At 35.3% G+C, this 23,703-nt stretch overlaps 1 protein-coding gene across 11 annotated transcripts in view; it reads left to right on the forward strand.

Annotated features, from left to right (window-relative positions):
- The window catches only part of CUTC (cutC copper transporter), a 62,679-nt gene that overhangs the window by 23,732 nt on the left and 15,244 nt on the right, over positions 1-23,703 (forward strand). For 2 of the 11 annotated variants that reach the window (XM_077125722.1, XM_077125720.1), the window contains exons 7-9: positions 229-256; positions 3,253-3,358; positions 5,381-5,534. In XM_077125722.1, the coding sequence (XP_076981837.1) occupies positions 229-256; positions 3,253-3,358; positions 5,381-5,495 (249 nt within the window). In that variant the 3' untranslated portion in view covers positions 5,496-5,534. The other 9 variants (XR_013161684.1, XR_013161685.1, XR_013161682.1 and 6 more) reach the window with 9 other exon arrangements.

The following is a 23,703-nucleotide window of genomic DNA, read 5'->3' on the forward strand; positions in this document are numbered from 1 at the left end:
CTTTAAAGCAATATAGTAAATAACCTTTCTGGATAGAAAGAGATACTATGCGGGACATCTTACTTATCCAAGATTACAAAGAAATGGAGAAGAGCTATTGAAAATTAGACCAGTATTCATTTTAAAAATGTAATATACTTGACTCATGCTTCTGTTTTTACTTCCTTTTTATTCTGTTTAAGAGAAGGATGTTAAATTCACTTGTGTTTTTTTCTTTTTTTTTTGCAGGCAAATGGCAGGATTATAGTAATGCCAGGTATTTATTTATATATCCATTCACTAGCTGTAACACTGAATTGTAGTGAAGAAGGACAGAGAATACAGGCAAATGTAGGGGAAAGTATTAGTATGTGGTATTTGTAGAGAAGGATAATAATTTGATTAAAATGTTTAAAATTGGGTTATTTGTGCTATAATGAAAAACTTTAGAGAAGGGAGTTTGAAAAGGAAAAGAACATTCTAAAACAGATTAGCTCAGAAAGGGGTGAATAAAGAAGTAGATTATGACTGGCGTTTCTCCATGTTTGCTCTCCCATGCTATAAGATTTTGTGAGTGTCCATCTCTAATGAGACACACTTGAGTTTGATGTTTGCTACACTGGGTTAGGGCTAAATGTCCAAGCTGTTAACAAGGTGCAAGTAAGTATTAAGGTAGTAACCCTGGCTAAATATAATACTCTCTCAATTCCTAAAAATTTCTGATCACCAAATTCTTCATTGTAACCAGAATAATTTGATTATATGCTAACCATATGATGATAATCATTAAATCAGTTAGGTAGATTGTGGCCCATTAGAAATGAATAGATAGAGTAATTTTGAAAGAATTTGATAGATGACCCTAAATCAGTGAGACAAATACAAAACGTAGTCTTAATTTTTTCTTTTTGTTATTAAATTTCTCAAACATAAAAATGTAGAAATAGCATAATGAATACTTACATATCCATCCCTTAGAATTAACACTTTGCTGTATTTGCTTCATTTTTTGTTTCCTATGGTAATTTAAAGTTAAATTAAAGCATCATGACATATCTCTGCACATCTCTTAAAAAAAAGAGCCTTTTCCTGTCTAACCAGAATACCATTATCATACCTATCAAAATAAACATAAATTGCCTAGTGCGATTTAATACTCAGTCCATACTTATCTTTTTCTAATTATCTCTAGAATATTTTTTTAATAGCTTTTGTGCTGAGATCAGGATCCAGTCAAGGAACAAGGATTGCATTTGGTTGTTGTATTTCTTAATATCTTCTAATATAGTTTTATAGGTCTAATATAGGGCTACATAATGACAGTCAAATAAATGGCTTTTTTTTTTGGCATGGGCAGGCTCCAGGAATCAAACCCAGTCTCTGGCATTGCAGGCAAGAACTCTGTCACTGAGCCACTGTTGCCCGCCTGCAATTTTTAAAATAGCATTAAGTAGAAGGATATTGTTAAGAAATTTAGGAAGGCTTTGACCTGTAGCAGGTCCCTGAAACACAAGCAGATGGGAAATATATACTATCTGTCCAATTGAGGTACTTTATAGATTGATTGGGGAAATGTTAAAAGAGACATACTGAATCAGATACATTTCTATTTAAGACTAAATGTAGTTTTCTTTTACATTATTAACAAGACCAGTGCCTTTGCTTAATGTGTAATTATTAAGTTCAAGTCATTATTTGGGTACAGAGTTACACAGCAAACTACTTTCTCAAGAGGCTTACAGTATTAGGTGAGAAGATAAAATATATGTAATTTATTTAATAAATGTCACCAAATGAATGTTAATTATATGCTAAGTTCAGTGCTAAAAGTGGAGATACAGAACTGCTTGAGGAGTACCAGAAAATAAAAATTCCTCGGCAAGTCAACCTGAATGCTTAATGTATGCTTATCATAGGAAAATATAAATATGAATGGAACATAGAAGTTAATCTCTAGAGGCTTTCATAATGAAACTTTCAACATATTTAGCCTCTAGTTTCCTCATCTTTAGAGAGAGAATACTGAACTAGTTTTTCTCTAGGGTCCTTTTAACTCTAAAGCTGTATTAGTCTGTGTTTGAAAAATGTGTTAGTTTCATGCTAAAATTATTGATAACTGCACATGTTTCACTGGCCTGATATCTTATTTATTAGAAGGAAATAACATTTATCTCTCTTATTTTAATCTTTACAACAAACTTTTGAGGTAAGCAGTGTTATCCCTCTTTTATTGATGAAAAAATTGAGGCTCAGTGGCTATCAGTAATTTATCTACTATCATAAAGCTGTGAAGAGCTATAGTGGTGGAGCTTGGATTCCAAACCAAATCTGACTTAACAATCTATGTCGTTTCTACATCTCAGGGCTCAGTGATAATATTGTACCATCTAATGTGTCTGAAAGAGTTTGTAAAGACAAGTTACTTCAGCAACTTAAATAGCATGAGATACAAAGTAAATATTTAATTAGTCATTCAAAAATATTTATCAACCATATTCTGTATATTAGGTGGGAAGAATATAAAGGTGAATAAAGGAGTTTCATATTTATGATCTACTGAAACCAGTTTCTTCATATGTTTATTAAAACAAATGAGTAATCATATTTTTTTTTGAAAGAGAGAGTTTATTACTAGGCACATAGTAGGAGAGCAGATGGCCTAGCAGCCCAAAATCTGTCTCCTGGTTGTACAATTTTGATAAAGTAGAATCAAATTCTTCTGTGAAATAAAACAGAAAGTTAGTATGTAATTCATAAACTATGTGGTGCTTTACATTATTTCTATTTCCAGTGATATCAGCACACTCTTCAGATCCTAAGACAAAGAAAGAATGTTGGAGATCTTCCCTTACAGACATTTCTCAGACTACTTTTGTAGCTTCTGTCTTACTTTTCGTTTTAATTTGATTTTGCCTCAGTTAAGGAAAGAACAAGATTAGGCAATGATTTTCTTCAGGCCATTGAGCTTTCCACAGAGTAATCTTTTTAGATTTAAAGCCAGTAATATATAACAGCATTGTTATAGAAGCTAATGGGCATATACATTTTTCTCATATAGGTTCTATGACATTAACAGTGCTTCTCAGAATCTTTAGTTTATGTTTTAAATCATTCTTTTCCAATCTCATTCTAGCTTCGTAGAGAGAGAGTAATTCTTAAATTAATGAGAAATTTCAGTATAGGGATTCCAGGCAGAACAAGGAATCATTATTATTCATTCAATTTTGTGCACAGTTTTATTCTACTTAATATATTATTTACTCTTTCCAACAGGGGGTGGCATAACAGACAGAAATCTGCAAAGGATCCTTGAGGGTTCAGGAGCTACAGAATTCCATTGTTCTGCTCGGTCTGCCAGAGACTCAGGAATGAAGTTTAGGTAAAAATTTGTTCTTTGACTCATACAAGAAAGGGTGAGATTAATCTTTATTCATACAAGAAGGGGAGAGATAAAGCTTTACATCCCCAAATAGGAAAACCTTAGTTGAGGCATGATTAGTGAATGGAATGTTGTTATTAGTGCTTAAGTGTAGCAATCTTTTTTTTAAATTAATTTATTGATTAAAAAAATAAAGAAAATAAAACAACATATATAATCAGTAACTCACAATATCATCACTTAGTTGCATATGCATCATTTCTTAGAACATTTGCATTAATTCAGAAAAAGAAATAAAACGAACACAGGAAAGAAAAAAAAACGATTATACCTACCATACCCCTTACCCCTTGCTTTCATTGATCACTAGCATTTCAAACTAAATTTATTTTAGCATTTGTTCCCCCTATTATTTATTTGTATTCCGTATGTTCTACTCCTTTGTTGACAAGGTAGATAAAAGGAGCATCAGACACAAGATTTTCGCAATCACACAGTCACATTGTGACAGCTGTATCATTATTCAGTCATCCTCAAGAAACATGGCTACTGGAACACAGCTCTACATTTTCAGGCAGTTCCCTCCAGCCTCTCCATTACGTCTTGAATAACAAGATGATATCTACTTGATGCATAAGAATAACCTCCAGGATAACCTCTCGACTCTGTTTGGAATCTCTCAGCCATTGACACGTTGTCTCATTTTCCTCTTCCCCCTTTTGGTCGAGAAGGTTTTCTTAATCCCTTGATGCTAAGTCTCAGTTCATTCTAGGGTTTTTCTCAATCCCTTGATGTTGAGTCTCCGTTCATTCCAAGATCTCTGTCCCACGTTGCCAGGAAGGTCCACACCCCTGGGAGTCATGTCCCACATAGAGAGGGGGAGGGTGGTGAGACTGCTCATTGTGTTGGCTGGAGAGAGCGGCCACATCTGAGCAACAAAAGAGGCTCTCTTGGGAGTGACTCTTAGGCCTAAATTTTAAGTAGACTTGACCTATCCTTTGCGGGGTTAAGTTTCATATGAACAAACCCCAGGACTGGGGGCTCTGCCTATGGCTTTGGTTGTCCACACTGCTTGTGAGAATATCAAGAATTCAACTTGGGGAAATTGAATTTCTCCTCGTTCTCACCACTCCCCACAGGGGGCTTTGCAGATACTTTTCCACTCACTGATCGAATCACTCTGGGATTCATCGTGGCATCACTCTGGACAAACCAGCAAAATCTCATGTCCTACCTGAGATGCAATCATTTTTTGCAATTGGAAAACATTTCTAAAGTAGTTCTTGTCCTTCCTTAAATAAGTATGCTCTTCTGAACATAATTAAATCTTTATGTTCTTTAGGCACCGCTGAATGTAGACCCATTAGTAATAAACTTTAATTCAGCAGCTGAGGTTCAAATGAATCAGATATGCATGAGTGTCTATTTCCCTGTGCTTCCCTTTAACAAAATTAATAATTATGGTGTAAAGATGGAGGAGTCAAAAGGTCATCTTTATCCCTTCTACCTTTAATATTTACTTTTCCCTCACTTTGCTCTCTATTTTCAGTTCTTTTGAAATTACATCACATTAAGGAATGGAAACTATTATGTGTTTTTATTATACTTGACAGGACCCCTATAATTTTTTTTGGGGGGGGGCGGTGCATGGTCCGGGAATCGAACCTGGGTCTCTCACATGAAAGGTGAGCGTTCTACCACTGAACCACCCGTGACCCCTGCAATTTAATAGTTGGTACTTGAGTTTTTTTATTTATAGGTCAGGAAAATGGGATATAAGAAGCAAGAGATTTAAAACATATTTCAAGATATAAAATCAGGTATATTATCTGGTATATTTTGCTACTAGATATTACAAATAATGAAAATTATAGAAAATGGTAGTCCAAGTTCCTTGACGTACCCTTGTTCTTGAGCCATGAACTGGCCTATACAATGAAATGCTAATATAAGGGTTCATTTAGTGAGAGCCTTTCCTAACAACTTATGTATTTATCTCTTCCTTTATTATTTTCTTTATAGAAATTCCTCTGTTGCCATGGGAGCCTCACTTTCTAACTCAGAATATTCTCTAAAGGTAACAGATGTGACCAAAGTAAGGACTTTGAATGCTATTGCAGAGAATATCCTGGTTTAGCCAGATCACTTTAAGAGACATGGATATCACAGGATGAAGGTAAAAGTATCATCTCCAATTTTCTATGACACAAACTTTAACCTTCTTCTCTGGCCAGGATAGTCACAATCTTACTTGAACATGGAGAACATTTACCAAGGAGAAAAAGAACTTGAAACAGAGCTATACTCACTTCTTTTGCTTAGTCTTGCCAGTCGTCATATCATCATGGTTGAATCAGGTCTGTGGTTCTTCCACAGAGGCTTAGTCTGTTTGGCAGTGGAATTAATTGATGAACTTAGAAAATCCATCTGCAAAGTATGAATTCAGAGTGTGACTTCAGAGTCAATTAAATAGCAGTGTTTTGCTTTATCATTTGTAAAATAAAATTTTCTATTTTGTAACGGTATGGTTTTACCTAGAATACAATCTGTAGCCAAGTATTTGTTTTCTTTTGTTTTTTTTTCTTCATTTTCTTTTTTTATTATACACTCATTGGATAGGTGGCCCAGGGCAAGATGCTAAGGGCATAGTAATATGGTACAGCATAAAAATACCTAAATTTGGTTAGCAAAGCATAAAAGTTCCCAGAGTTTTAAGTGCAGAAGTGATCTGAGTTCATCAGGTTACTTCTGCCTCTGTTCCAGGAGAGAGAAATGATTTAACCATAGTTCCATCTGACAGTTTAGAAAGACCTATATACTAAGAACTGGGGCAATTAGGGAAGTTATCAGAGTAGCCATTTCTTCTTTTTAACTGAAGCTATAGATAGGAGGATAGATTCTAGAAATGAAAGTTGCTTTTTGTATGAGTAGGTCCCAGGAGTGAAGTTCATTGCTAGCTTTATCTATCATGGTCATAGTTATAATCCCATTTTATGCTAACAACCCATTGATTATGGAATTGCTGTTTCTATTTTAGGAGAGTAGTGGAAGCATATTATAAAGAACTTGCCCTTGGCCAGTAATCTAGTTAATTTAGCCTCTGTGAATAGTATGCAGAGATTTCTTACTAATGAATATATGCACCAAAAGCCTTGCGTTTATTTAAATGTGTCCTTTTCTTCACCTCTTTTTTTAATTTCCTCACTATTTCAGGTAGAGTTTCAAAGTACTAAGTAATATCTGAAAATATGAGGGGCAAACTATTTAAAAACCAGCAAAAACCTCAATGGTTTCTTTTCTTGCTTGTTCATACTATTACTAAAGTTAATAAATATTTCAAAAAGCAATTTTCACTATTGGCTTTGTAATCCAGATACAGATATGTAAGCATCACACGTGCACACAGATACAAACACACAAGAAATCATATTTGGTATTTTGACCTAACCCTCCCCCATGCTAGGACTTCACTGGGAGATCTTCTGGAGACAGTTAAGAGCAGACCATATTATCATTATGCTTTATTTGAACAAATTAGCTAGAGATCTGAAAGGTGGTGTGGCTTGCTCAACATTTAACAGCAAGTTAATGTTATGAGATTTGTAACGCTAGCTCCTAATCTCTGAGTCTCCTGCTTTAGTATATTTCTAATATGTGAATTTGGTACAGAGAACAATGCTCCTGGGGGCAAATGAGACACACCTGGAATCATACCTGCCTCCTACCGTAACCATGAGAAGGTTAACTTAATTTCTTAAATTTTAATTCCCTCATTTGTACATCAGGAATAATAACTACACCATAGGTTCTGGTGAAAAGATATATTAAAACATCAAGTACACAGTAAGTCCTAAATTTTAGTTCTTTTCTCTTAGGTTAACGTTCTGATATCACTCTTGATATTTTAAAAGTCCTTCCAGAGAAGACTAGCATTGAATATTGAAGCCAGCACCCTCCACTATGTGAACATAAAAGAAGCATAAGGAGATCCCTACTCTTGATTTTCTTTCCCCCCTGAATTAGTGTGGCATTCCAATAGCAATTATATTATCTACACTTTGGTCCTGTTTTCAAATATTTACTGATTATTTCATGTGTATAAGTTTCTTCTCAACAATATTATCAGTATTTTGAGACCATGTTTTCATATTTTAAATATCTCTTATTATACCTACCATGTTTTATATTCATAGTATCACTTATTGGAAAAAGAGCACTGGATTGGAAGCAAGGACCTAGGGTCTGGTTCTGACAATCACTAACTTTGTTAATTATGCTGGATAGCTTCTATTTGCCCCTAGAGATCCATTTCTCCCTTGCTCTGCTCTGTGTCCCCAGAAACTGACTTCTGTAGATAGCATCCATAGCTCCTGAGCCTTCATCTTCTGGTTGGGCTTGATCAATGGAAAGTAACAGCAGGAGATAGGAAGGTGGGAGGTTCCCTTCAGCCTTATTGTTGTGTGTTGGTTGTGTACCATTATATGACATAATTCTCGTCAGTTGTTCCTCTCCATACATCTAGTCTTTCTGGATTCTGATAAACAATTCCATTCTTGCCTCTTCAGGCCTAAGGATGTAATAGCTTCAGGCTGTTACTTGGTCAGGGGTACTGCACTATTTATTTCTTGTTGCTTTTCTTAAACCATGTCCATATATATATATATAGATAGATAGATCCTTTATTAAATTCTCCTCTTATTACCCTGTTTAAGTATACCATTTGTTTCCTACCTGCAGCCTGACTCATAAGCTACAGCCTTTCTGGAATTCAGTTTCCCAATTTATAAAGTCTCCAGCTTTAACACCGTTTCAACCATCTTACTAAGAGAAATGAATAATAATAGCAACTTTTGTATATCCTTTCTGTAATACCTTAAGGAAAGGCAGGCGGTCAATAATTATTCTTTAAATTAATTTTAGCTCCTAATTTGATGCTACACAGTAATCATATATCTTAAGAGAATTCTATTAAATAATAGCTTAAAATAGCTGTATCTTTGGAATATTTATGTTATTTCTAGAATTCTATATTTTATCTTAAATTCTTCCCCCAAAATGTCACTATCTGGTACAGATTATCATTTAAAGTTATATTACCTGATCATAGCAAGTATCACCTTTAATGATGAAATAAATACTTTTTTCCTGGGATTGGAAATGAGACAGCGATGCCCATTATCACCATTTCTATTCATTTTATTGGTGTTCTTAACAAGTATAAGAAGGCAAAATTAAAATCTTAAGGATGTCCTCATTATTTGTGGCCATCATGAGGGTGTGTGCAGAAGATCTTTAAAAGCTATTAGAAAATGAAAAATTTTAAATAATGTATACAAATATAAAAACAACAAATTATACATTTTAAATATCTGTAGTTTATTGTATGTCAGTTATATCTCAATAAAGCTTTTGAAAAATGATACTCTGTATAGCCATGTATATATGGTAGTGATAAAATGAATACATAATCAAATATCTAGAAATATAATGAAAGATGTATAAGATCTTTATATGGAAATACTTATTGAGAGAAATTAAAGATTGAATAAATGGAATAATATGCCATGTTCATGGATTGGAAGACTCAATATTGCAAAGATGTCATTTCTTTTCAAATTGATCTAAAGATTCAATACAGGGGTGGGCCACGGTGGCTCAGCAGGTAAGAGTGCTTGCCTGCCGTGCCCGAGGACCCGGGTTCGATTCCCAGTGCCTGCCCATGTAAAAAAAAAAAAAAAAAGATTCAATACAGTCCTGATCAAAATGCCATCAGGTTTCTTTTGGGAATTAAGTTCATTCTTAAATTTGTATTAAAATACAAAATGACAAGAATAGCCAGGACATTCTTGAAGAACAAAATTGGGGGACTTGAGCCCTTCCAAATACAAAGATTTATTATAAGCTACAGTAATAAAGAATGTGGTACTGGTGCAAGGAAAGACAACTAAGATAGACTAGATCAGGCTTTCTAATCAGACAGAAAACAGCTTTTTTCCTGGAAAAGGAAGGGTGCTAGAAAAACATAGCCAGGTAGAATTCTTTAAAAAAAATTTTTTTGTGGTGTATTGCTTCCCACTTTTTATTATGAAAATTTTAATATATACCTGGATCCAACAGTTGTTCATAATTTGCCATATTTGCTTCTCACTGTCATATTTCCTGTCCCTCTCTTCCCTCTACAATCTTGCTAGGACTCTAGATGACTTTTTTTTGTTGGATTCTTATCTCTGGACCAATTAATGTGGATAAAATAATAAATCATTCTGACTAGCCAGCTTGAGTCTTTCCACTCTACTAAGAAGTGCTCCATGATTGAGAATCCTACCAGGAAAACCCCATCTTTCAGGGGCAGCTTCAGAAAGGAAAAAGTTAGACACACACACACAAAAAAAACAACCAAACCTGTTTAGTTAGGCTATTTTTAAGAGGAATATTGAGAATGTACTTACAATTATCAGTTTATTTTATTACTATAAATTTAGGGAGAGCGTACCCAAGCAGAATAAGATCATGTTTGTTCAATTTAAATTTTTATCATAAAATTCTTTTTATCAGAGGTTGAAAAAAATGTTTGTTTTCATAATATCTTAAAATTATAAACAATTTTAAAAATACATTGACTATTTATTAAGTTCTGAAAAATGTACTGTAATTGTTTATTTTGTCCCAAGCCTAAATCCAGGAAAACTTCTCCATATTCAATTACTCCTATCCCAAGTCTATTTATATTTTATAATGATCTGATTACTATAAGTACCATTGTAAAGATATTATGGGAAAAAAATAATGTTAACAAACATAGCCTATTCTGTACAATTTTTTATGCTTACCATTTCTAATCTCCAGAATCTCCAATAAAGATAATAATTCTAAACCATACCTCCACCTTCTTTCTGTGCCAAGCCCTTTCCCCATAACTACTTTAAGTGGTTAGGTCTTGGGGTATGGACAGATTGCGCAGAAAGAATGAAGCCTGGCATGTTGAAAGTTTTCAGTGAGGGCTGTGGAATTTTTAGAGTTCTCATACCCTTCTTTAACTATTTCCTATTATTAGATCTATTTTACTAAAAGCTGTCACCAGGACAATTGGACACGTTTTTTGCCTTTCCCAGCGGCAACTTTTGCAGGTTTAGGGAAGTTCCAGGGCAGTTTATTTCTAATGTCCAGGTTTGTTTACAGTTACTTACAGAACTAACGCTTTTGAATCTTGCTGCTCAGAGAGTTTTTCCTTTTTATTTCAGAAGTGCCAATTTATATATTTATATAAAGTACCTAATTATTTCTGTGCTGTTCAAATAGATCTCTTTAAGAATATTCTTAAAATTACCATTCAGAGATATGAGAATATACACTGAACAGGCAGACAGACACAAATAGAAAGTTAGTTACTCAAGAAACAAAAACAAATACTTCTGAGAGGGACAAATACAAAATTGAATATACAGTATCTCATCCTATTTCTTCCTTTTTGCAGAACAATTTTAACTGTAATATATTTAATATTATAATGGTGGTATTTTCATTTTAAATCATTTTGAGGCCAGATTATGTTACAGAGATAAACTTTTTTTTTTTTTAATAGACTCAAAACTAAAATCTTTTCAATTTTTAGTATAGCCCAAAGGTTCCCTGTGCTGGTTTGAAATGATGCATGTACCCTAGAAAAGCCATGTTTTAATCCTAATCCCATTTTGTAAAGGCAGCCACTTCTTGTAATCCTTATTCATCACTGTATGTTTAAAACTGTAATTAGATCATCTCCCTGGAGATGAGATTTGATCAAGAGTGGTTGTTAAACTGGATTAGCTGGGTCTTGATTAGTTTCTGAAGTCCTATAAAAGAGGAAACATTTTAGAGAATCAGAGATCTGAGAGAGTGCAGAGCAGAACGACATAGCCACATGAAGAAGAGTCCACCAGCCAGCAACCTTTGGAGATGAAGAAGGAAAATGACTCCCAGTTTGCTTCATGAAACAGGAAGCCAGGAGAAGAAGCTAGCAGATGATGCTGAGTTTGCCAGGTGCCCTCCCAGATGAAAGAGGAACCCTGACCGTGTTTACCATGTGCCTTTCCAGATGAGAGGGAAACTCTGACCGTGTTCATCAAGTGCCTTTCCAGATGAGAGAGAAACTCTGAACTTCATCGGCATTCTTGAATCAAGGTATCTTTCCCTGGATGCCTTAGATTGGACATTTCTATAGACTTGTTTTAACTGGGACATTTTCTCAGCCTTAGAACTGTAAACTAGCAACTTATTAATTCCCCTTTTTAAAAGCCATTCTGTTTCTGGTATATTGCATTCCAGCAGCTAGCAAACTAGAACATTCCCTTTTTAAAGAATTTCCATAGCTAGTAACCAGTTAGGAACATTTGACCAGTACACAAGCAGGAACATACCAACTGACAAATTTAAACAGACACTTGACATTTATTATATTTAAATAACACGACAGTAGTCACTAGACTGAGCATACGAACTGACAAACGCATTCAATGCTTAACACACTGATTAACAATTAAACAAGCATTGAACTCTTACTATACCTAGGTAACACACCAACTAGCACTTAAACAGGCTTACTTAATTTCATTAAATACCAATTAATTGTTGAATTACTCATTTTCTGGGGTTATACTCAATAGATAATTTTCAATCACCATTTCAAACCCCGTACAACCTGGTACCCAGAAAACGGAAAGGTCAGAGCAAAGGGAATCATTCCAGAAGCATGACCCTGGCCTAGTTTTAGGGGACTCAAACTGCCATATTTACTCCCTGATCCACTTTTACCCTGATGACCCACTCACCCAGTCAGATGTCCAGGCATGGAACTGGAAACGGTTTCTCTCTTTGAAGCTTTTTAAGTACCAAAAATCTCTGGGTACCTGTAGAAATTAGAAACCCCAGTTGCTGAGCCTCTAGACTAAATTCAGTCCAGTGGCTGCAAAAGGCTCGGTTACCTGGTTTACCTGCTCTGTTGGGACTCCAGAGCCTTGGACATTGTCCCTTCTGGTTTGGCAAGTTGTTACCAGACAAAAGCAGTGAGTTATTTTGCCCAATGTGCTCAAATGACCAATTCTCGAGACACCAGGGTTTCAAAGACAGAAAAAGCTTATTTCTAGGCCCAGAATCTGTCTCCGTGAGCTCAAGTAATTCTGATAGTTTTATGGATATGAAAGATAGGCAGGTTTTAGAATAATGAGCACAGTGGCCCCAGATGATGTAACTAGAGGTGATCTAATTATTGTGCATACGGATTGATTACATGCTCAGTCACAGAACGTATGTAAGAAAATGGCAGTCTTAATATGATGATGGGCGTAATTTTTCGTATTGTAATGAGGTATATATGACTTATAGGTTAAAGTCTAAGCTGCTGTGTATATCAGGTGGGCCCATTTTGGTTAGGTCTAGTCTTGTTATCATTAATAAACATTAAGTGCTGTCTTTAGTGATTAAAAGACTCAGGTTGAAAAACTGGATAAATGATACAACTGACGATTAGTCATAAGATTTTAACAAACACAGGGCACAAGATAAAGGCTATGTAATTAATATCAGCAGCTGGATTACAGTTTAGAGATTACAGGTATTTCCTTCTGTCTACTCCCATATACCAGAAAGCAAAAAGAAATATCTGTATAATGATTCAGTAAAATCAAAATCATCTCTTAAAACCTAACTTCTCAGTTATAGTTTTGTTGTAGGAATCGCTCTTCCCCTATGTAGCCCATATGTTTTAGGGAAGCCTGAAGTCACCCACAGCTTTAGGGATGGGCTTGATTAATCTAAAGGAAACCTTATCTTTTTGGTCAGGAACTGATTGAGGAATTTGGGCCAATGAAATGCCATGGCTTTTTTTTTTTTTTTTTTTTTTTTTTTGCTATATGATGTCATTTGTGAATATGAGACCAGAAAGTGGCCTCATAACAGAAACTGTTACAGCCATCTCACCAACTGTTTGAGAATAAAGTTAATACCAGAAGAGAGCAGAGCCACTGGAATAAATCAGTCCTGAGGACTGCACTACCTCTTTACTTTTGTTATCTGAACCAATAGATGTCTTTATTCAAGTCAGTTTGAATAAGGTACAACCTTTTAAGTGTCCTAAATAATTGGAGAATGAGTCCATTTTCCCTGAAGTAGTTGCTCTGAAGATTTCATAGCAACTTTCTTTAGTAGGGTTAAGAACCTTCTAAAGCTCTTTCGCAGTATGACAGCTGCAAGGGAAATCCTAACTTTAGAAAACGATCTTACTATTAAATCACTTGGTTTGACTTAGCTCCAAGGCCTCTATCCTCACAGCTTGCTTAGGTTAGTTTAAGTTTAACCAACTTCAAAGGCATCTCTCTGGGAATGCAAGGGTAGTTCAATGGTGGAATTCATGCCTGTCGTGCGGGAGACCTGGGTTCAATTCCTGGCCCATGCACTTCTCAAAACAAAGAAACCAACAAAAATAAACAAACAAAAAAAATTCAACAAATGGTGCTGCAATAACGGGATACTCACACGGAAAAAGAATGAAATGTAACCCTGCCATACAGCATACAAAAAAAAAAGGCATCTGTCTTAGAGAATGTACTTTAGAAAATGTTCAAATGTTAATGATGGTTTCTGTGAAGATAGGACACTTATAAATAATTTACCCTATTTGGAGATCTTTCAACCTTTTCACCAGTGTCTCCTCACAAGACACCAAAGAGATAGCCCTTCCCTACTTTATGGATCAAAGAACAGAATCTCTCCCCTTTTAGATACAACATAGTCGTCTGTCCCATGTCAAGTGTCAGATTCAAAAAAAAGTTTAAGATTATGAGACTAGCGCATTTTATTTATTTTAGTTCATACCCCAACACTGTACCTGCTGCTCTATGAATGCAACCTCCACAGTCAAAAAATTTTAAATTAAAATTATATGACCTTTTTTTTCTTTAAACAAACTATGAAGCTTTTCAAACTCTTTTTCGCTAGGTAACCCTCTCAAATATGTTCCGAAACAACAAGATAAAATTTAAGTGCTATAAAAACACCCTCCCCAAATTTCTAGACATATGTGTGAACATAAAGAAATAGAATTTTACAGTCTTATAGTAGAAGTAATGATATTTGCCTTGCAAATTTTCTTGGGCCCACTAATTAGGCCATTTTCATAGTCTCAATGTACAAAATGCTGTATAGAATAGTGATAATCCTACCATAGGATATAAAAATGCATTTGGTATTATGAACTTGAACAACTTTATAATAAAAAGTACCACATATGTCAAAATGGTGTTTTCCCTTACTGTGATATAAGAATAAACTCAGCTTTGTCTTATCAACAGGTTGTTCTGATGAACACTTTCGGTGATATTTTCGGGGAGACAGTATGCTGTAGCATTCTACAGAATTTGACGATTTAGGCATATTTTATTTTAGCTTATTTTCTTCAGTCCTCCAGTTCTTCATTAACAATTTCTTCTGTACCTTTCCAGTAATTTTTTATAATTTACTTGTATTTAATTGCGAGTAAGTGTGTTTTTCATGTGCTAGTTTACAGTTTAAATTGCTACTGCTTATTTTTCTCAGATATATTTTCTGTTTGGTTGCTTTCATTTTAATATGTGTTTTATAATATACCTTTTCACAAATTAAAAAGATAATAATGTATTTCTTTGTTTTCTGATACTTCCCTTCTCCCTTTTTTTCCCCAGGACTCAGAAGAGTAATTTTTCCCTGCAGTACATATTTTTATGCTAGTACATTTTCTTCTATTATTTTACAGCCTATCAAGAATATATGGAATGATATGAAGTAAAAACCAAAATTAATTACTTCCTTTCTATGCTAATATCTTGCAATTCAAAAACATTGAACAAGCAGTTCAGCCAATTCTCTCTAGTTTGTCAAAAGTTAAACACTATCCTTTGAATCTATTCTAGAAACATTATTTTATACTATTGTTAACTTTTACTACTTTTTAAAGTACATACTATTTTTTGAAACTGCATAAAACATTTAGCAGTTTCCTCTTTTTTGGTAGGCTTTAAGGTCTACTTCAGTGAGTTCATTCGTAATTTAAACCTGTTATTTGCAATTTTATTAATTCTTTCAGAAGAATTTCACTGTATATCAGGTTTTAATAATTAAAGAAAGGGTAGGTTTATAATAAAAGAAAATATTTAAAAGTCAGTATTAACATAATTATCTGTATGTCCTTTTTGATATTGGTATTCTAAGAAGAATGTAATGTTCACATTATCTTTGGTGGGAGAATTTGGGAATAATTATTTTATTATAATATTTTATATTTATAGTTTTAAATTTCTATTGTAATAACATGAATTATTAGATCCAATTAAAAAATATGAAGGGAAAACCTTTTTGCCGTGATACCATTTAAATCTGAGTATCTACTTTAAGATGTTGCACAAGAAATAAAAACCTTCCTTAAGTCTATCCGTAATCATTAACTAAAAGAATATAACTTTTTTATTATCTTGAACATTGAACTTTCATAGATTTTTCAAAGTTTATTTAAGTGCAACCACATATTAATCAACATTTGCTTGCCAAGTGGAAATGATACAGCATATTTTTCCCCAAGCCATTCCCATGAAATATTCACTCCTGCTGAATTATCTCTATGCAATCGATTAATAAAAGAGCATGCACAGTGAGTCATTAAGAAGAAATTTGTGGAGACCATTAAGTGGAGATTTTGTAGAAATTGTTGTACATAAGATGAAACCAATGCTAGCAAAGCTAAGGCTCAAATCCAGGTTTCCTGACTATTTTAAATATTTAGCAGTCTTTCTTAGTGGACCCATTCAATATCAATGGTTATACTTAAAAGGAGAAAGTTTGTGGAATACCTTACCTGCTAACTGTACCATTCTGGAAAATTTGTGTAGTTTTAGCTTTATGTTCATATCACATATTCAGGGCACTGAGAAAGATTGTCATATATAATACTTCTATGTTGGAACCTTAGATAAAGGGGTTCATTTTATCATTCTTAACTTTCTGTAAATGTATGCATTAAGTCATAAAGTCTTGAAGTTCTTCTAGTGTGACCTCCCTAAAGTAGGTATCCTTTCTCCAATGTCTTCTGAAGAGGTGGGAGAACATCTGTTGTCATTTCTGCCATACAAATGTGAAGGGTTTTTTCTTTGTAGGTTGTATATTATAGGGCAATTTTCTTAACCTTCCTGAACCTCAGTTTCCTAATTGGTAAGATTGAAATAAAAATACCTACCTAATAGGGCTGTTGGGAGGGTTAAATGAGAAAAATAATTTAGAATTCCTAATGTGGGAATTTATTCATTAGTTAAGAAACTTTGTGAGTTTGACAAATAATACATATCTGATAAATATGAGTTCTCTTTATGTCTATAAGTAACTGATAAAGATGTTGGAGGTTATAAGGACATTGACGAGCCTCTTGAAATCCCAGTAGAGCCCTCCCTTCAGGTTACATCATTCTGTTAATCTCTTGGAATGTATAGTTGTTCAACCAGCTAAAAGTCCATATAAATATGGTATCCAGTTCAAGTTTTTTGGTATTATTCACATAGTAAACGTTCTTTACTTAAATTTCCTGATTTTTCCAGTGGTTAATGTCAGACTTTCTTTTCTGTGATTTCCAACATATTCCTATTCTTTCCTACGAAAAAAATTATGCTATTTTCCTTATCATGTGTTTTGACCTTTCCTATTCTTGATGATCAAGAAGATTGCAGATAATGGTTCAGTTTTCAGTTCTGTAAGTTTTTTCAGAATTTCTTTTGGGTTTCAGGAACTTCTCTGGTATTTATTCATTCCTTTTCAATGTGTAATGTAAGAAGTAAGAATCTCAGAGGCCTCTCCTCACCTATGCCCAAAGAATGACCACTATTAACTGTTCATTTGAATTGGCATTTCTACTGTTTGAATATGTACATGTAAATTTAATTTTTTTATTAAAATGGAGTCATATATATTGTCCTGTAGCATGCATTTTTCATTCAATAATATATATATTCCATATCAGTACATATTCCATAATTTAAGCAGTTTTAATGAATATTTAGGTCCCCCCCCCTCCTTTTTTTTTGGCTGTTAAATGTTTTAAATACAAAAAAAAATACAAACTCATTGTTTTGCTTTTAAGAGGACAGGTGGCTGCCAAAGTACATAGCAGAATAGATAAGGTTCTGGTTTGAAAGGATGTATGGACCCTAGAAAAGCCATGTTTTAATCAAAATCCCATTTCATAAAGGCAGAATAATCCCTATTCAATCCTGCATGTTTGAAACTAATGAGATCATCTCCTTGGAGATGTGATTTAATCAAGAGTGGTTGTTAAACTGGATTAGGTGATGACATGTCTCCACGCATTTGGGTGGGTCTTGATAAGTTTCTGGAGTCCTATAAAGAGGAAACATTTTGGAGAATGAAGGAGATTCAGAGAGAGCAGAGAATGCTGCAGCACCATGAAGCAGGGAGTCCATCAGCCAGCGCTTTAGAGATGAAGAAGAAGAAGAAAAATGCCTCCTGGAGAGCTTCATGAAAGAGGAAGCCAGGAGAGAAAGCTAGCAGATGATGCTGTGCTCACCACGTGCCCTTCCAGCTGAGGAAGAAACCATGACTGTGTTCACCATGTGCCTTCTTGGATGAGAGAGAAACCCTGAACTTCATTGGCCTTCTTGAACCAAGGTATCTTTCCCTGGATGCCTTTGACTGGACATTTCTATAGACTTGTTTTAACTGAGATGTTTTCTCAGCCTTAGAACTGTAAACTAGCAACTCATTAAATTCCTCTTTTTAAAAGTCATTCCATTTCTGGTATATTGCATTCCGGCAGCTAGCAAACTAGAACAGATAAATAGGCCAAGATTTTTCTTTTAAAATCAGGCATTTATAAACTTAAAAATAGTTCTCTAATGGTAGAGTAAGTCATGTCATCATTAGTAGCAGCACAAGAGAACAGGGATGCACAGAGACTCTCCTGGGATTATAAAGCAATCCCTGCTTATTTTTAAATATGATTATAATTTCTGTCAGCTACTTTTCCCCTCATATTTGCAGCAGACATTGTTGGGGGAGAGGTTGCACTTTATTTAGAAAATAAATGCACCATACCATTCAGCAGGTCTCTTTAGTTCTCACATACATTTTAGAAACATAGCCAGTTTGCTCTCACAACCACTTGATGACAAGTTCTATCAGTAGATCCCCCTCCATCTGCTAATTAGAGTGAGGGCAGAAGTCATTATCAAAGAATAACTCAGATACTTAGTAAGATATCTGCGTGCAAGTTCACAAATATGAGGGAGATAATCATTAGGCTGTTATCAATAAACGAAGGCAAAAAACAGGATTTGTAAAAGAGACAGGAAAAGGATGAAAACAAGACAATTTGGCAAGATTGAGGGTTTTTCTTGATTAAGCTGATTAGCTGGAGGCCATCAAAGACACCAGTCTAAGCAGTCTACTCTTGAACAGATGACCGAGTCATCAGGGAAAATAATCCCAGATATTTTTTAGTTTTCTGAAAAGCCCTGAGAGTTTGGCTATGGAGTATGCATGAGAAACTGCTGTCTGCTAGTGTTTCCATTAACATCACCTCTTTGTAAGTAAGCTGGAATTGTATCATTTATTTCTTGTATCAGGATTTTTCATTCCCCCACTTTGGTCAAAATCACCTTCTAAAGGAGCTGATTTGACAATGAGGGTTTTGTTCCATTTTTGACACAAAATGTTGGCATAGGATGATGGTCATAGAAGAATATATGATCACTCAGAGAAGACAGCTACAAATATGAAGGCAATCACAAATCCCATAAGAAGCATTAGACACCCCAAATTTCGGGTTTTGTTACCAGCCAAAGGCTGTGGATTCTTTTGTCCAATGCACTCAACAACCAATTCCTGAGACACTGGGGTTTCAAAGAGGGAAAGAGTTTATTACTAGGTGTGTAGGATAGCAGATGGCCTGTCTGCCCAAAATCTTTTCCCCCCAAACTGCAGTAATTCTGATAGGATTATTAGAAAAAAAGTTGGGCAGAGTTTAGGATAATGAGCACAGTGGGCCCAGATGATATAATTATAGGTGGTCTGATTATTGAGCATGCACAGATTGATTACATGCTTAGTCACAGAATGTGTTTAAGAAAATGGTGGAATGAAGTATAGGTGACTTAGAGATTAAAATCTAAGATACTGTACATGTCAGTTGGGCCCATTTTGGTTAGATCCTGTCTTGGTTATCCAAATTACTTTGAACTTGGGGTGGGTTAGTTCTGGGCTGACCCAAGACCCTTCATTAATAAAAAATGTTAGGAGCTATCTGTAGTGATTACAAGACTGTAAAGTTGAAAAACTGGGTAACTGGGTACAAATGAAGGTTAGTCACAAGATTTTTACAGTAAATCACAGGGGCAGAAGATAAGGGCTATGCAATCATCAGAGATCAAAACAGCTGGATTACAGTTTTAGAGATTTCAGGGATTTCCCTTTGTCTGCTCCAATATACCAGAAAGCAAAAAGGAATATCTAAATAATGATGCAGTAATCAAAATCATCCTTAAATCCTGATTTCTCAGTTAGAGTTTTCTTTATACGTTTCTGTGGTAAATATGGGAAAGTCATTTGATTACCTAACAGTTTAGAATGTGTACATTGGTAGGCAGGGGCAAGATAGTGGCTGAGGAGATGTGGAATTTAGTTTGTCCTCCAGAGCAGCTACAGGAACAGTATGCAACAACTGCTGGGGGAACATCAGTGACTGGACACACAGTGTACACCAGTCTGTACCAGGTGGAACAGCTGAGACCCCACAAAAAATTGTAAGTCCCCAAGCCATGGAGGCCAGCGCCCCTCCCCAATGGGCATGACAGGCTGGACCCCAAGGGGAAAGGAAACAGACTTTACTAGCAGCAAGGGTTTAGCTCTACCAAGCTCCAATTGCAGAGTTATTCAACAAATTCTGACTACTGAAAATAGGCCCCCAGCACAGATAAACCTGGAATAAGGACTAAAGTTACTAGGAGTTTTTGCCCTGGCAAAGAGGGGGTGGGACTGATGGAAAACACACACACACACACAAAGTGAAAGACGCTTTTTGAGTCAGCCAAGCTGTACCCCAAGAAAAGGGGACACATAGAGCCTGGAGATACATAGAGCCATGTACCAACTTAAACTCTTGATTGGCAAACCTGAGGAGTAGGGGTCTGGGTCTGAAAAGGCTTTTTTTTTCCTGCTCCTTAACAGCTCATTAGATAGAACTGGAAGCACTCTCAGGCTCCAGCACTGCCCCAGACAAGGGTGGAATTATGTTTGTCTGAGAGACAAAGTAGTCAGGTGAAAGACATTAATACCCTAAAGGGTGTATCTTCCCCAAGAGAAAGATGGGGCCAACCTTAACTGGAACCCCTGCTTCAAGAAATTCAGGCCCCAAGGGACTGGAAAACTGAAGTAATTAAATTCATCCTACATGTAATCAGAAATAGATGGGCAGCCATTGAGACCGATAAAAGAACTCATTGTACCACAGGAAAAAAGGTGAGAAACTGCTGCTCTCTGGAAATTTCCCAATGTGAGTTGCAATTTTCTCTCTTTCTATGTTATATGATATAATAAGCATGTATAAAGATGTAGTATAAGACTGTATATGACAATGTTATTTATAATGCTAAAAATTGAAAACATAATATTGACTACTAAGGAGCCATTAAAAATAAAATAGTAGAAGATTACTCTTAAGAAAGAAAAAGTCACCCTACAACTTTACCTCTGTCTGAACCATGTCCCCAGCAGGGAGAGTCTGCTGAAGTTGAAGGCACCACATCACTTTACACTGGTGGGAAGTCATGGGTAGACAAGTGCCACATGCTGGGCAGGATAGGAAAAGGACAGAGTATAGAGGCTTCATGGGAAAGTATCAACTTGCTGGGTCTCATCCTCAGAAAACTGATGCTAGCTACACTTTCCTCCCAAGATGTAGGCCTGTCTGGTTGGGGAAAATCTAACTGAGATATGCAATATCTCAGGAAACCCTCCACAAAAAAAAAAAAAAAAAAAAGAAAGAAAGAAAGAGAGATAGAGAGAGAGAAAGAAAGAAAAAGAGGCTCCATATAGGCAGGGCAAGAAACAGAAAAACAAGAACTGAAAAATTCTGATTGGTTAAACAGAACCTATGCTAGAGGTCTTAGATTAAGTTGAATGTCAAAGAACAGAGAGCAAAACCATCCAGAAAGAACATCTAGGTAAAAGAGTGAAAACAATCTCCAGAATAAACTAATTAAGGAAATCAAACATCTAGATGCCAGCAAAAACTGAGTCACATTAGGAAAATAGAAGATATGGCCCAGTCAAAGGAACAAACCAATACTTCAAATGAGATACAAGAGTTTAAACAACTAATTCAGGATGTTCAAATAAACATGGAAAATCTTATAAAAAATCAAGCCAGTGAGTTGAGGGAGGATATGAAGAAGACATTGGGTGAGCAGAAAGAAGAATGCAAAAGTTTGAAGAAAAATCAGAATTTATGGTAATGAAAGGCACAACAGAAGTGGTGGGGGTAAAAAAAAACAATGGAAACCTACAACAATAGATTTGAAGAGGCAGAAGAAAGGATTAGTGAACTAGAGGACTGGACATCTGAAATCCGGCACACAAAAGAATATATAGAGATAAGCAGATAATAAAAGAGTATTGGCAAAGTCCTCTGAGGGAGGGGAGAAAGAATATGGAACTATTAAACATTACCAACAGGGAATACCCTGATACTGTGTCAAACTTTAGGGATACCCAAATCAAAAGGCCATGGCCTCGATCATGAGGCTTACTCTTGTGAAGCTTATGTAGGTAGTAGAGAAGCTTAGGCTACCTATAGGGATGCCTAAAAATTATTTCTGGAGGTCCTCTGTTGTTGCTCAGATGTGGCTTCAGTCTAAGCTCAACTCTGAAAGTGAAATCATTGCCCTCTCCCCTACATGGGACATGACATTCAGGGGTGAAAGTTTCCCTGGCAATGTGGGAGATGACTCCCAGAGATGATTCCAGACCTGTCACCATGGGATCAACAATTCCATCCTGACCAAAAGGGGGAAAAGAAGTGTAATTAATAAAGTATCAATGGCAGAGAGAATTCAAATACAGTCGAGAGGCTACTCTGGAAGTTGCTCTTATGCAAGCTTCAGGTAGACCTTGCTTCCTACCATAACCTGCCAACTCCCAACCAGGACCATTCCAGCCAATCCTAAAGAACACCTAGGGCAATATATAAGATTCCACAAGGGTTCCAGGCACTAGAGTAACTTTCCAGGAACCTACAACCTCCAGATGGGTCCCTGGTCCAGATAAGTCCTGAAACCTAGCCCAGCCTCTTCAGAACATCAGATAGTTCCATCTCCCTACGCCATATTAGTGACAGACCTTTCCAATACCAAAAATTTAGAATTGCCATAGCCCAAACAACCCCAAAGAGAGGTATGGAAAGATCAAAGGTGATGGTGGAATTATACATAAAGATAGGACTTGACGAATGAATATGAATACTTAATCATTAAATTGATATCTCTTTTAGTCTCCAGTATTTTAGAGCAGCTAGAAGTAAAAACCCAAAACTGTGAAATATAACCCATGTCGAAGTCTGAAATATGTTCTACAACTAATTGTGGTGCTGTGCTTTGAAATTTATAGCTTTTTTTTTTGTATATATGTTATTGTTCACAAAAAAAGTAGGAAAAAAAGTTGATTGTGATGATAAAAATGCATTTAAGCCCTCTAGCTTCTTATATTCCGGAGCAACTAGAAGAAAAACTATGAGAGGATCCTATAGTAGCCTATGACAAAGTCTGGGATCTATCCTGTAACCACTTGTTGAAGAGTGCTTTGAAAACTATTGCTTTATTATTATTATTATTTTGCTTTGTATATATGTTATACTATACAATGAAAAAGTTAAAAAAGAAAATATAGGGAAAAGAATGGAAAAATATGACCAGGGTCTCAGGGAATTGAATGACAACATAAAGCACATGAATATACGTACTGAGGGTGTCCCATAAGAAGAAGAGAAGGGAAAAGGAGGAGAAAGACTAATGGAGGAAATAATCACTGAAAATTTCCCATCTGAAAAACATAAAATTACAGATCCCAGAAATGCATCACACCCCAAACAGAATACATCCAGATAGACATACTACAAGACACTTACTAATCAGATTGTCAAATGTCAAAGAGAAAGAGAGAATTTTTTTATAGTTTTTTTATTAATTAAAAAAAGAATTAACAAAACAATTAGAAATCATTCCATTCTACATGTATAATCAGTAATTCTTAATAACATCACATAGTTGCATATTCATCATTTCTTA

Source organism: Tamandua tetradactyla, chromosome 13 (assembly GCF_023851605.1).
Source record: "Tamandua tetradactyla isolate mTamTet1 chromosome 13, mTamTet1.pri, whole genome shotgun sequence".
NCBI classification, from domain to species: Eukaryota; Metazoa; Chordata; class Mammalia; order Pilosa; family Myrmecophagidae; genus Tamandua; species Tamandua tetradactyla.